Source organism: Balaenoptera ricei, chromosome 4 (assembly GCF_028023285.1).
Source record: "Balaenoptera ricei isolate mBalRic1 chromosome 4, mBalRic1.hap2, whole genome shotgun sequence".
Taxonomy (NCBI): domain Eukaryota; kingdom Metazoa; phylum Chordata; class Mammalia; order Artiodactyla; family Balaenopteridae; genus Balaenoptera; species Balaenoptera ricei.
In genome coordinates, this window is record NC_082642.1 from 88343332 (window position 1) to 88355739 (window position 12408).

The 12408-nt window shown below is 43.7% G+C and overlaps 1 protein-coding gene across 5 annotated transcripts in view; it reads right to left on the bottom strand.

Annotated features, from left to right (window-relative positions):
• Window positions 1–39: 39 nt before the first annotated feature.
• APOD (apolipoprotein D) overlaps window positions 40–12408 on the bottom strand; it is a 65887-nt gene continuing 53518 nt past the window's right edge. For all 5 annotated transcript variants that reach the window (XM_059920812.1, XM_059920810.1, XM_059920808.1 and 2 more), the window contains exons 3-6: window positions 10505–10657; window positions 6379–6500; window positions 3001–3089; window positions 40–1243 (exon numbers count right to left, since the gene is read on the bottom strand). In XM_059920812.1, coding sequence (XP_059776795.1) covers window positions 1008–1243; window positions 3001–3089; window positions 6379–6500; window positions 10505–10657 — 600 coding nt within the window. In that variant the 3' untranslated portion in view covers window positions 40–1007. The remainder of the gene's footprint in view (window positions 1244–3000; window positions 3090–6378; window positions 6501–10504; window positions 10658–12408) is intronic.

The window sequence follows — 12408 nt, forward strand, 5'->3', positions numbered from 1 at the left end:
CAAATATTATGTGACCTAAGAGTAATCGCAGGGTGATGATTTTGAGATTGTTCTGATTTTAATAGTAAAATGTAAAGAACAACAACAACAACAAACTCCAGGTGGTTCCTGACTCCTTGAAGCCGGGACACTCTGAGATGTGACTGTACAACCTTGTGGGTACCTATGCCTGGCAGGGGTTGAGACCTTCTCGGAGCTCCCATGTCTCCCTCCACATGCCTCTGCCTATGGACCCCTCAGCTTGGATTAAAATTGTATCTTTACTTGTCAGTCTCCCTCCCTAGTCTGTGAGCTGCTGTGGGAGGAGAGGGATTCTGTATTTTTCAATGCCTGGAATGCAGTTGGGTCCCAGTAAATATCAGTTGAATAAAAGACCCAAAAATTATTTTCTTAAAAAAATTCCCATAGCTTCACCCTCATAGATTCTCTTCTTCCTGGCACAGACCCAAGATGGTCCCATTCTTCACCTGACTCTGAAGACCTCCTGATAAGAAAGTAAATGCCTCCAGGAAACTGCCTGTCAGAGACTCAAAAACTCCAAATGATTCTCCGCTATGGACTGCCTACTGCAGGATGGGGCCACCTGGATTCAGGTCACCTGGTATGTGCCTTTGCCATCAGCTTTCCCTTTCTAGAAACAAGATTTTTACCTTTAAACTGTTCAGTGCTTCTTTTTTTTTTTCAACATAACTGCTTAAGGATTTCCAAACATAAGCTTAGAATTTAAAACTCCCAATAATTAGTCCAATTTGTAGTCTACTGTGAGCACAGCAGGTCAGCAGCAAGTTTATTATCAGGCTTGCAAGGTAACAGGATGGTGCATGGCTAAGTGTTTGGGCCAACTTGCCTTGAGTTCCTCTCCACTAGCTTCTGCTGTCACATTTCCCTTCTGGTATTTGTAATAGTTTGCTGTGGTGGTTTGGGTTGTCTTTATGAGGGGTGGTGTAGGGGAAAAGCAAAGCAAAAGAAGGAACATGGAGCGAATGCAGCCTCCCTTTAGAGCCTGGTTATAGGAACTCGGGGCAGTTCACCTGATCTGTGACAGTTATTTTCTCAATGTCAATGTTATTAGAGGTCAGGATATCTTTGAGATAAGTCACTGTTTCTGGAGGGAGATAAGGGTTTCTTCCCAAGAGCCAAACATAATCCATGTGAAAAAGCCAGATGATTGTGGTACAGGAGTACACGAGGGCGTAGTTCTCATAGTCGGTGGCCAGGACCCAGTACGGAGCTGATGGCATGACTGAAAACCAGAGAAAGGCAGTATTAGGAGGGACCAGGGCAAGAGAAACCTTCACCTCTAGCGCCCTGGAAGCCAGGCTCTGGGGTTCTAATTCTTCTACATCAGTGGTTCTTAATTGTGACTTCACGTGGGAATCATACGGGAACTTTGAAAAATACCAGGCCCACCTCCCCTCACCCCGACTCCCAAATTCTGAACTGGAGGCTGTTGGTACTTTTGAAAGCTCCCCAGTGATTCCAGTGTGCAGCCAGTGTTCAGAGTCATCATTCTGGATCCCCCCCACTCCCTGATTGCAGGTTGGTACCTGGAAGTCCATAATACCTGGGAGGTTTGGCTGTACCCCCTGGACCAACAGGCAGCATTTAGCACTAGTGTGTATGGAACCACCACTTAGCTAAGCGGAGTCAAGAATGTACGGTCAGGGGCCCCAGGCTTTCCAAGTTTGTACCACTCAGCTTCCTCTAGAACCCACCTACAGAAGGAGGTAGGGGCTAATGTTGGTCTGCTTGTTTTTCATCTTGTGCGAACTTTGAAAATCCCACCATTCTTAAGAATACAGTAAATCAGGTGGTAACAGGTTACGATTCACTGATTGACATCTGTATAGTGTTGAAAGCTCAACATTAAAACGGTCCTTAAGAGAGATGGAGAATTTACTTTCCCCATCTGAATCCAGAAACTTCCTCTGTGAACTTGACCTCCACAGCCAAGGTCCAAGTCAAGTGTGTGGTTGAACCACACTGGCTCCATTTTGTCAGCTCCATCTTAGGCCTGCGGTCCTACCCTCTCCCTTTTTTTGTGCGACTGAGCTTTAGCTTACTCACAAGCAATACACCCAAGCCAGATTAGTTCCCTATAAACTTCATCTGACATGAAAACTGGAAGAACGCCTTTTGCTGACACAGGGGGTTAATGGTCACGAGACCCCTGGGGTGAGAGTGCGTGGAGGAAAAGCCCTCAGTTCCTGTCAATGTGGACGTGCTTCTCTTTAGTAGTCATTCTATTTTTAGCTTTGGCTCCTTTAAGTGCCCCTGTACCCCTTTTGGAGGAATGCAGTGCAGCTGTGAATGCCTCCTAGGGTCGTCCACCTGATTCTACCCACAATCAACTTCTTAATCGTTCTTTATGGAGTTGTCGGCTTCGTTTCCAGCCTCAAAGTTCCTTTTCAGTTCAGATGATATTATTCAGTAACTCCACTTCCCAACACCAAGGAAAACTCACTGCCCAGCTTGTTAAAGTTAAGGGGAAGGTGGACCCAAATGAAACTCCAATAATTTGGCTAGGAAATGGCATACAGAGCCAGGACTCCAATTTACCTTCACTCTTATCATATCTTACCTCCAAGATTTCTCACATGTTAGTTGTTCTGCTAATAACTACTAATTTTTCAGTTATTAGTTTCCTCTGGGAAACAAGACTGGCTTGGGTCTCCCACGGCTCATGCCCAGTGGTCTCCAATCTGTGCTTCCTCTATTGACACACTTACTGTAGTTTTACAGTAAATCACCTGGGTGCTCGTCAGTATCCACACTGACATGTAAGCTTCTCAGGGACGAGGGCCAGCTCTGTCTTGCTCATCTTTGCATCTCCAGGGCCTAGCCCAGCGCATGGCAGGTAGGAGGTGCTCAACGAATAATTATGCATTGAATCAATATGGGTGACACTCAGATGTGACGGGAGTGCTCTGACCCAGGGCTCTAGCCTTCCGTTTGCATATCTCCTGTCCCTGACACCTCCTGCGAGAAGTGTATACTTACACCAGAAAAACTTAACTCCCAACTTGGCGGGCTCCGTGATGTTCTCCTGGGTGGCTTCACCTTCAATTTGATTCACAGTTCCATCAGCTCTGCAATGAGTTAAAAACAAAAACCAAAAAACCTGAACTCATTAAAAGACCCAAATCAAGGAAAGGCAAGATTTGTGACACCAACAATCATGGTGGCCAACATTGCAATTTCTGGGTAGGAGGTTCTTGAAAACAGGTTGGGTCCTAGTTCCGTTCCCTCCCCTTCGCTTTCTTGCTGTCTCTGAGACGGAGCAGAGGAAGACAACTTTTGGGTGATAAGAATCAACAATTGCAATGCCCCAGGACTGGATAATATGTGAGGCCCTGGTATTTCAACACTGTTTTTTGGAGTGTATGTAGTAGCCTGCAAGGCCATTTTCTGCTCCTAGGCTCCAAACCAAGAGGGAGGAAAAGGGAAGGGAAAAACAAGCAAATAAAACAACCCAACACAGAACAAAGATTCACTTCTTCAAAAATGAGAAAGGAAAAAATAAGGACTGACTGGATTACTGAAAATCATGTAAAACGTGGAGTCTGGAGATCTGCCAAGTTTCCCCCTCTTTGGGCCTCAGTGATATCACGTGGCATCATTTGTCCCATAAAGGGGTTCATATGCCTGGGTTCATAGCTCTGAGACCCCATCCAGTTCAGCAAGCTTCTGATCGAGTGTGGGAGATTCTGACGTAGGCCAGGTCAAAGCAGGCAGTGAGGAAACATTTACCTCACTTCAGGGATTCTCCCAGGCATCCAGATCTCAGAGACATTAGATGTGAAGAAATGTGCATCTTACAATTAATGCCACCTTACAATTGTTAGTGTCATTTCTTTTTTAGTGGTATATAAAATGGCAGTGTCTTAAAAGCGATGGTCTTTTTGCTTGGATGGATGAAATACTTTCACTCTTTTGAAGGGAGCTGGCCCCATTTCTGGATAACTTCCAATGACCCCCTGGATCTAAGGGAAAAGGGAAAGGCCTAGGGATTGAGGCTGTGAAGGAGGGTGCTCTTCCTAGCAGGCCAACAGAGGAGTTTCCTGTTCACCAGTTCTCAGAGGGGCAGACAAACTAAAATTGGAGCAATGGCATGTGTTAGAAAGTCAGTAGGCTATGGTTAGTGGGGATGGATATCCTAGAAACCAGACAATAAGCAGCAGGTAAGGGGGTTGGGAGTGGGAAATGTTCTCTGATGCTCCTGGATTGCATAGTCTGTTTATCACTGAGTAGGGCTGGAGACCGTGCCCGGCTCTCACCTGGGAGTCAACCTGTAAGGTGGAAGACGGTCCATTTCTATCTACATGCAGTTGCTTAGCAACAAACCAGTCTCTTCCCAACAGACTTTCCCCCTTTTCACCATCATTTATGTTTTGCTCCAGGACAGTTTTCAAAATACCAGTCTCTGATCATAAATTCACAATTTGTTCATAGGAAAAATGCATTTGTATTTTCAAGGGTAGCAGCATATTAGCAATAATAGGTAATATTAAATGATTACCACATGCCAAACACTGTTCTAAGTGCCTTACGTGTGTTACCCCATTTAATGTTCACACAGCCTTATGGACGGACGTACTATGATTATTGCCAATTTACAGAGGAGGAAACTGAGGCCTAGAAAATTACCATAACTAACCTAAGATCACATCATTAGTAAGTGGTAGAACCAGGATTTGAAACTGGGCACCTAACCCCTTCAGCTCCCAGCCCTGAGCCAGCTGCTTTGGCCCCAGCATTCTGACACTGGCTAAGGGTATTTTGCTCAGGCTCCCTGCCATGCCCCCTGCTTGTTCTGCAGAATCTATACCATTTTCCTGACTAACAAACCTTTCTCCATATGCCTTTGCTCTTAAGTAGAAGTGACCCTAGAGGCAGAGTGACCTAATACTCTGGGTACAGTTAAAGATGATTCTTGGCCAACTCAGAAGGAGAGCTGGGGGCATCTGATGGGTTTTGGGATCTGTGTCATTGTCTGACTCTTGACCTTAGAATGGGACAAAATATTTCAAATTAAGTCATTGTTACTTTGAGGCCTATAAGATTCCTGTGAGACCTTCTGGGGGTCTGCGTCTCAATTCCTGTAGCCCTTACTGGGCTCTGAAATGAGTGGGATTTTTCTTTAGAGTTGCTCAAGATTCTTACTTTATTTCTTTGGTTTATGCAGAGTCAGAGAGTCAGCCCACTGTACTGTGGCTCACAGGAAGCTTAATGGGTAATAGGATGGCCATGTAAAGCCTCTCTGAGCCTGAGTAACTTCCAGGCTGGGTGGTAGTTGTTTCCTTGCAGCTGAACACAGTTCTTAGACAACTTAGGAAACAGGAATGGTAACCATTCATGCCCCGCCTCTTTCATATGTCTTCTGGTCTCTTCCTCATTTCACTTCTCCCTAGTGTTAAATCTCAGCTTCATCACTTATAAGCTGTGTGACCCTTGGGCAAATTACTTTACCTCCCTGTACCTCATTTTCCTCATCCATAAAAAGGGGGTTAATAATAGTACCAACCTCTGGTTGCTACGGGGATTAAATGAATATCTATGCTCATTTACATGTACATACATAAATAGATGTATATGTACACACATGTATATATACGTACACATACAGAACAGTGCCTTGCACATAGGAAATGCTTAATTAATATTACTCACCATTGTTTATTGTTACTCTTATCTTTGTTGATGGCAGGTGGGTAGGAGTTCTTCCTAGGTTTCTTTTTAAGTTTATATTTGCTTTCTAAAGTATGAATTTTGGGATCAAATATCATGTCTGTTAGAAGTAATAGAAAAATATCTTTCTGTAGGTTCTCCTGTTCACACAACCTAGAGTGTGACTATGTATGTATCTGATTCTTGCTTAATAAGAAAAGGAGTTTTCTAAGAGTTAAAGCTGTCTGGAGATGGGATAAATTGTCATGGAAGATGTTGAGCTCCCAGTTTCTGGAAGGATTCAAGCTATGCTGGATGCCCTCCATCAGCAGATGATATAGAAAGTGCTTCTCTCTTGGTTTGGAGGTCAGACAAGAGGGTCCTTTGCTGTCCTTTGCTACCAGAGGGTCTCTTTTGCAATGAGAGCAGGAACCTTGCAGTTTGTGTTACCATTGAGTGCCTAGGACCTCTCACAGGGTGTGGGACACAATAAGGTGCTCAGCAAGTGGTCGTGGAAATGAATGAGTGACTTCTAGTCCCTACCATCCTGCCTGCCAAAAGCTTTCCTCTCAGGACCTGTCATGAGCAGCCCAGACCCAGCAATGTCTGCATCCTCCCCACACTAGACGGCAAGGACACCAGTCACCCCAGGACAGTCTCTGCAGGGCTCCCTCCCGGACGTGTGTTGCCTTTGAAAGCACAGCCTCTCACCTCAGCTCCTTGTTTATCACTTTGATGTTTCCGTTTTCCATTAGCGAGTAGTTGGCTTGGATGCAACTTCCCTTCTCAAAGCTGGCTGGGATCTTCTCAATTTCATACCATCTTCCAAGATACTGCAGAGACAACGACAAGCAGAGCAAACCCTGTGGCTCTCTGGGGACCTGCAAACTCTTCCCCATTGTTGTCTTTCAGAGCAGAGCCTTTTCCTGGGGTAACCAGGCAAAATGGGCTGCATTGTTCCCAGCAGCCACTGAGCAAGATATTGACTCAAATGGTAATAAGTGAATCGGATGTGTGGGCATTTGTTGAATGCCACAGTCCATTCCTAAAGTGCTTTTTATTTAGCTATGCTTTCAGTGTCCCTTTCAGTCAAAATCTATGTGAAATTCTAAACTCTGTAAAAGGAAGGGATTGGTTTAGATGATGTAAGGTGCCATCTCAAATATTTTATGATTCTCCAAGACATCTTTGAATTGTGTGCAAAGTCAGATGTGTTTACTGTGGGGAGCTGGGTCTCCAGAGTTGGTTAAATTCTCCTCATATAACCCCACACAGGGAGTTGGTCACAAAGGCTTTTGGCAGGTGGTCAAGATTTAGAAGACCTGTATCATTCCTCCCCTGGGGGCTTGCTCTCTGTCCATAATTTCGCTGCACAGAGTCATCTTTAAAGGAAGTGAGCAACTGCACGGGTGAGGGTGAGGGGAGAGAGGCACGCTCCTGCTTCCATACATTGCTGGGCATAGAGACTGCTCCAATCTACAGCCTTCATGAGGGCAACTTGGCAATATCTAGCAAAACTAAAACTACATATACTCTGGCCCAACAATTTCACCTCTGAGAAGGTATCCTCCTGAAATTAAGAAATGATGTACGTATAAGGTTATTCATTGCAGTCCTATTTGTAATAATAAAAGACAGGAAACAGCCTAAGTGAGCATTAGTAGGGGACTGGGTAAATAAATGATGGCACATCCATACAATGGAATGTTATACACCCTCTTTTAAAAGAGCTATATGTAATTATCTCCAAGATACATTTAATGGAAAAAGAGCCAGGTGCAAAATAGTGTATATATTAAACTACCTTTTATGTAAAAATGGGGGAAAAGGTTATTATATCAGTTCTCTATTGCTGCTATAACAAATTACCACAAGTTTAAAACACCACAAATTTATAGTCTCATAGTTTTGTACATCAGAAGTCTGACACGGGTCTCACTGGGTTAAGATCAAAGTGCTGGCAGTGCTACATTCCTTTCCAGAGGCTCTAGAGGAGAATCTATCTTCTTGCCCTTTCCAGGTTCTAGAGGCCGTTTGCATTCCTTGGTTTGTGAATCCCTTCCTCCATCTTCAGAGGCAGCAAAAGCAGGTCAAATCCCTCTCACACTGCATCTCTTTGACTATTCTTCCATCATCACATCTCTCTGACCACAGCTGGGTAAGGTTCTTTGCTTCTAATGATTAGATTGGACCCACCTGATAATGCAGGATACTTTTACCATCTCAGGCTCCATTACTTTAATCACAGCTTCAAAATCCCCTTTTCCATGTAAAGAAACAATTTGCAGATTCTGGGGAATATGGCATGGACATCATTCTTCCTACTGCAGTTATGTATGTGCTTTTTTATGTATGTACATATTATCTCCCAAAAGATACACCATAAGCTGTTTTTAGTGGTTGCTACTGGGGAGGAAAACTGAGGCTGGGATATAGGGGTGGAAAGGAAAGTTTTTATTGTATGTCCTTTTGCATCTTCAGAATTTTGAACCATGTGAATATATTTACCTAGTCAAAATATTGATTGAAATTATTTTAGAAATTTAAAAATGTATTACTCAACAAAACAAAATCAAGGAGGTGCAGTCACCTTCAAAAAAGTCAGAATTTGAAATGAGAGCATACTGCAAATAGGTATCAGTATTGCTTCGGTCACCTGGCTCTCTGCTAAAATATCTACCCACATTTAGGGCATAAATTTCCCACTCATTTGTTAAAGGACATCTTTCAATTAAAATCACTGAACTTAACAGGCATTTAAAGCACTGAAGAATAAGGTTAAAGGTCAGCTGGTTTCATAGGCATCCTCAGAAAATCTCCATTATATACAATGTATTTTAAATAGTTCTATTATTGTTAAGGTGACTTTAATGCTCCACAATTAAAAACAAGAACACACGATTTTCCAGAAAGGAAGAAACTCAGAGGTGGAAGATTGCTTTTCATGTCATGTTCCCTCATGATCTCATAATATTTTTGTGAAGGTCTTTTTGTCTTTGGAGGTCTCTGTTTCTCTATCTCTATGAGGAGAATGCAATGTTTAAAGATAATTATGAAAAGGAAGAAGTAAAACTATCTCCATTTCCAGATGACAGGGTTTTATATATAGAAAATCCTAAGGAATACACACACACACACACACACACACACACACACAATTATTAGAACTAACAGATGAATTCAGCAAGGTTAAAGATACAAGAATTAATATATAGAAATAAAATGTATTTCTATACTTAAAATGACCAATCTGCAAATTAATTTAAGAAAATCCCATTTATAGTAGCATCAAAAGAATCAAATTCTTATGAAAAAATTTAACCAAAGAAGCATAAAACATACTCTGAAAACTACAAAGCATTGTTGAAGTAAATTAAAGGAGACCTAAGTAAATGGAAAGACATCCTATGTTCATGGATAGGAAGACTTAAAATTGTTAAGATGGCAATACTCTCCAAATTGACCAAAAGATTTAATACAGTCTCTATCAAAATTCCAACTTGCTTCTTTGCAGAAATTGACAAAATGAGCCTAAAATTTATACGGAAATACAAAGGGCCCAGAATAGCCAGAAGAACAAAGTTGAAGAACTCATATATTCTGACGTCAAAACTTACTACAAAGCTACAGTAATCAAGACTATACTGTGCTGGTATAAGGACAGACATATAGATCAATAGAATAGAATTGAGGGTCCAAAAATAAACTCTTACACATATGGTCAATTGATTTTCAACAAGGGTGTCAAGACCATTCAATAGCGAAAGAATAGTCTTATCAACAAACTGTCCTGGAACAACTGGATATCCTCATGCCAAAGAAAGAAGTTTGACTCCTACATCACACAGTATACAAAATTTAACTTAAAATGAATCAAAGACTTAAATGTAAGAACTACAACTGTAAATCACTTAGAAGAAAATATAGGAGTAAATCTTCATAACCTTAGACTAGGCAATTTTTTTTAGATATGCCACCAAAAGCACAAGCAACAAAAGAAAAAATAGATAAATTGGACTTCATTAATATTAAAAAGTTTTGTGCTCAAAAGACACATCAATAAGGTGAAAAGACAATCCTTACCATATATGGGGGAGTTGATTCTATCGATATCTTTTAAGTGCAGGTAACAAGAAAGCCCCTTGGGGGAGTGCTGTCCTCTCCAGGGCTCTGTTTGAGTAACCTGTGGGGGTCCTGCACTCCTGGGAAGCCTAGTTTTGAATCCTATTCTGCATTTACTGGCTGTGTGACCTGAGTGGGTTGCAAGCTCTCTGACGTTCAGCTTCTTCAGCTGTAGAGTGAGGATAATATTTCTGCAGCAGCTGCTGTCAATGCCCTGTCCCATGTCCTTTCAGCCCACCTCTGGGCTCACTTCCATCACAGCGGGCTTCCCATACACACTGCCAGCTTCCCACCTTGAGCCCCTGGGTCTCCTTCTCTGCCACAGGCTTGGACAGTGCCATGGGAACTCCCACTGCCCACCTACATCTGTCCGTGAGACAACCTGAGGCACATTCTACATATTTCCTCAGAGGATCCCCAGCAGGATTGAACCCCATTGTTCCCAGAGTAACCTGCTCATGTGAACAGGTTACTTTCCTGCCTTCTCTGTCTGTTTCCCCACATGCCCACTCAGGCTTCCTGGGATCAGCTTCTAAAACATCTCTGCTCCCCAGTTCTTGTCTCAGGGTCTGCTTTGGGGGAGCTCCCAGTAAGATAAGTACCTACCCCAAGGCTTGCTGTGGCCATTAAAGCAGAAGAATAAAACCGAACCTGGTAGGATGCTTATGCAAACAGGAGACAGCAAAACAAGCGGGAGTTTAGCCTTTTACCGCACCTTATTCACGTCAAAGTTCTCCTGCACTGGAGGATTTGGGCATTTCCCGAGATGGAAAGCTTGTCCCTCAGCTGCTCCGAAGAGTCCGGCCAGGGCAGGAAGCAGCAGCAGCAGCGCTGGTACCATCTTGGAGCTGGGTGGCTGGAGGTGGACCTGGAGTGGGGAGAACAAAGCAGCTGGAGGCGCTCGGAGTCTCCTGAGGGTACAGAGTCCCCAGAGGAAAATCTCTGGGCTGGCTGGTCCCTCTGTGCACAGCCTCCCACTCAGCCCGTCTGAGCCCCTCATCCTCCAGGGCCACCTCAGTCATCAGTGTCGCTGTGAGGCCCTCCACCCCTGTGAGCCTCTCTAGAAGCTTTTGTGCCACCATTAGAACACATTCTGCCTGGTATTAGTTTGTTGGATTTATTTTGCCAGCTCCCCTGACCCTACACACCTAATTATGCATTTTTCAAGGACATCATTTTTGATTCTCCCTGGACTCACCCACAGAACCTCGCAGTGCCAGGTGCAGTAGGTACTTATTGTATGAACAGAAACAATGTGTGTGTGTTGCGGGTGGGTAGGCAAAGGGAGAGAGTGAAGCCATCAAGTGAACCATGAGAGAAGAAACCGAAAACAAACTGTTCACTACATTTAGTGCCCTGTGAGATTCATCAAAGAAATGCCTCCCTGACTCCATTTCCCCACCCTGCCCCCATCTGCTTGGCTGTTTACCAACCCAAGAGTAGGCCTGGGAACTTAAACAGGGAGCAGCGTGCTGGGGACTCCAGGGTCACCCTGACGGGGTTTTAATTCTGGCTCTGCACATACTAAGTATAGCTGTGTCCAATGGATGCTTTAGTTTCCTTGGCTATTAAGTGGGAATAATAATCATACCAACCTCATGAAGTTTCATGAGAATTAAATGAGAAAATATAAGGAGAGCATTTAGAGCAGTGTCTGACAGAGAAAATGCTCAATAAATGCTAGTTATTATTATGAAAAGCAGGAGCAAAATATTGTGTTTCCTGAATTTCTTTTTCTTTCTTCCTTCCTTCCTCCCTTCCTTCCTTCCTTCCTTCCTTCCTTCCTCTTTCTTTCTTTCTTTCCCTTCCTTCCTTCCTTCCTTCCTTCCTCCCTGCCTTCCTCCCTTCCTTCCTTCCTTCCTTCCTTCCTTCCTTCCTCTTTCTTTCTTTCTTTCCCTTCCTTCCTTCCTTCCTCCCTCCCTTCCTTCCTCCCTGCCTTCCTCCCTTCCTTCCTTCCTTCCTTTGACATGCTGTTGAAGGTATTTTTCATAGATGCTGTACATTTAACCAGAGAAGGACCAGTAGCTGACTTGTAATTGTGCAAAAAGCATTTGAGCCCAGCACCCTCGGGCGTGGAAGCTTCTTTGAGGAGGGGCAGTGGGCAGGGGTGAGGGCTGCAGCGCTGTTGACAGGGTAGTAGCCTGGGCTGCTCCCTGCTTCTTTCACTGACTTGCTCTCAGTCTGTTCTCTCCCTTGTGACTCCTTGCCTGTAGCTGCACAGGAGCTATTTCCAGTGCTTTGCCTTTCTCCCTGTGATGAAGAGGACTGAATCAATGCAAGCAAGATGTTCTCAGGTCTGAATATTTAAAAGGATGTGTCATAACAGGAATAATTATAACCACTTTCTTATGAATCTCTAAACTTCCAAATAACCTTTAATAATCAATAGCTTTTCTTCTGGAAGTTTTGTTGCCCGTTTTTCGAAAGAACAGTTACCTAATGAGTAAAAGCTGATGCGAGGTTGGCGGGAGGAGGGGTGGTCCCTGAGTCCCTGCCTTGAGCACGTCTGCCGTGGGGCCCTTTCCTTAGTCTTTGAGGCTCCACTTCCCGTCAGCCCCTACCACCAGGTAAACGACACTTGTCTTTTAACCTTTTGGGGGATGATGGATGCCAAAATCC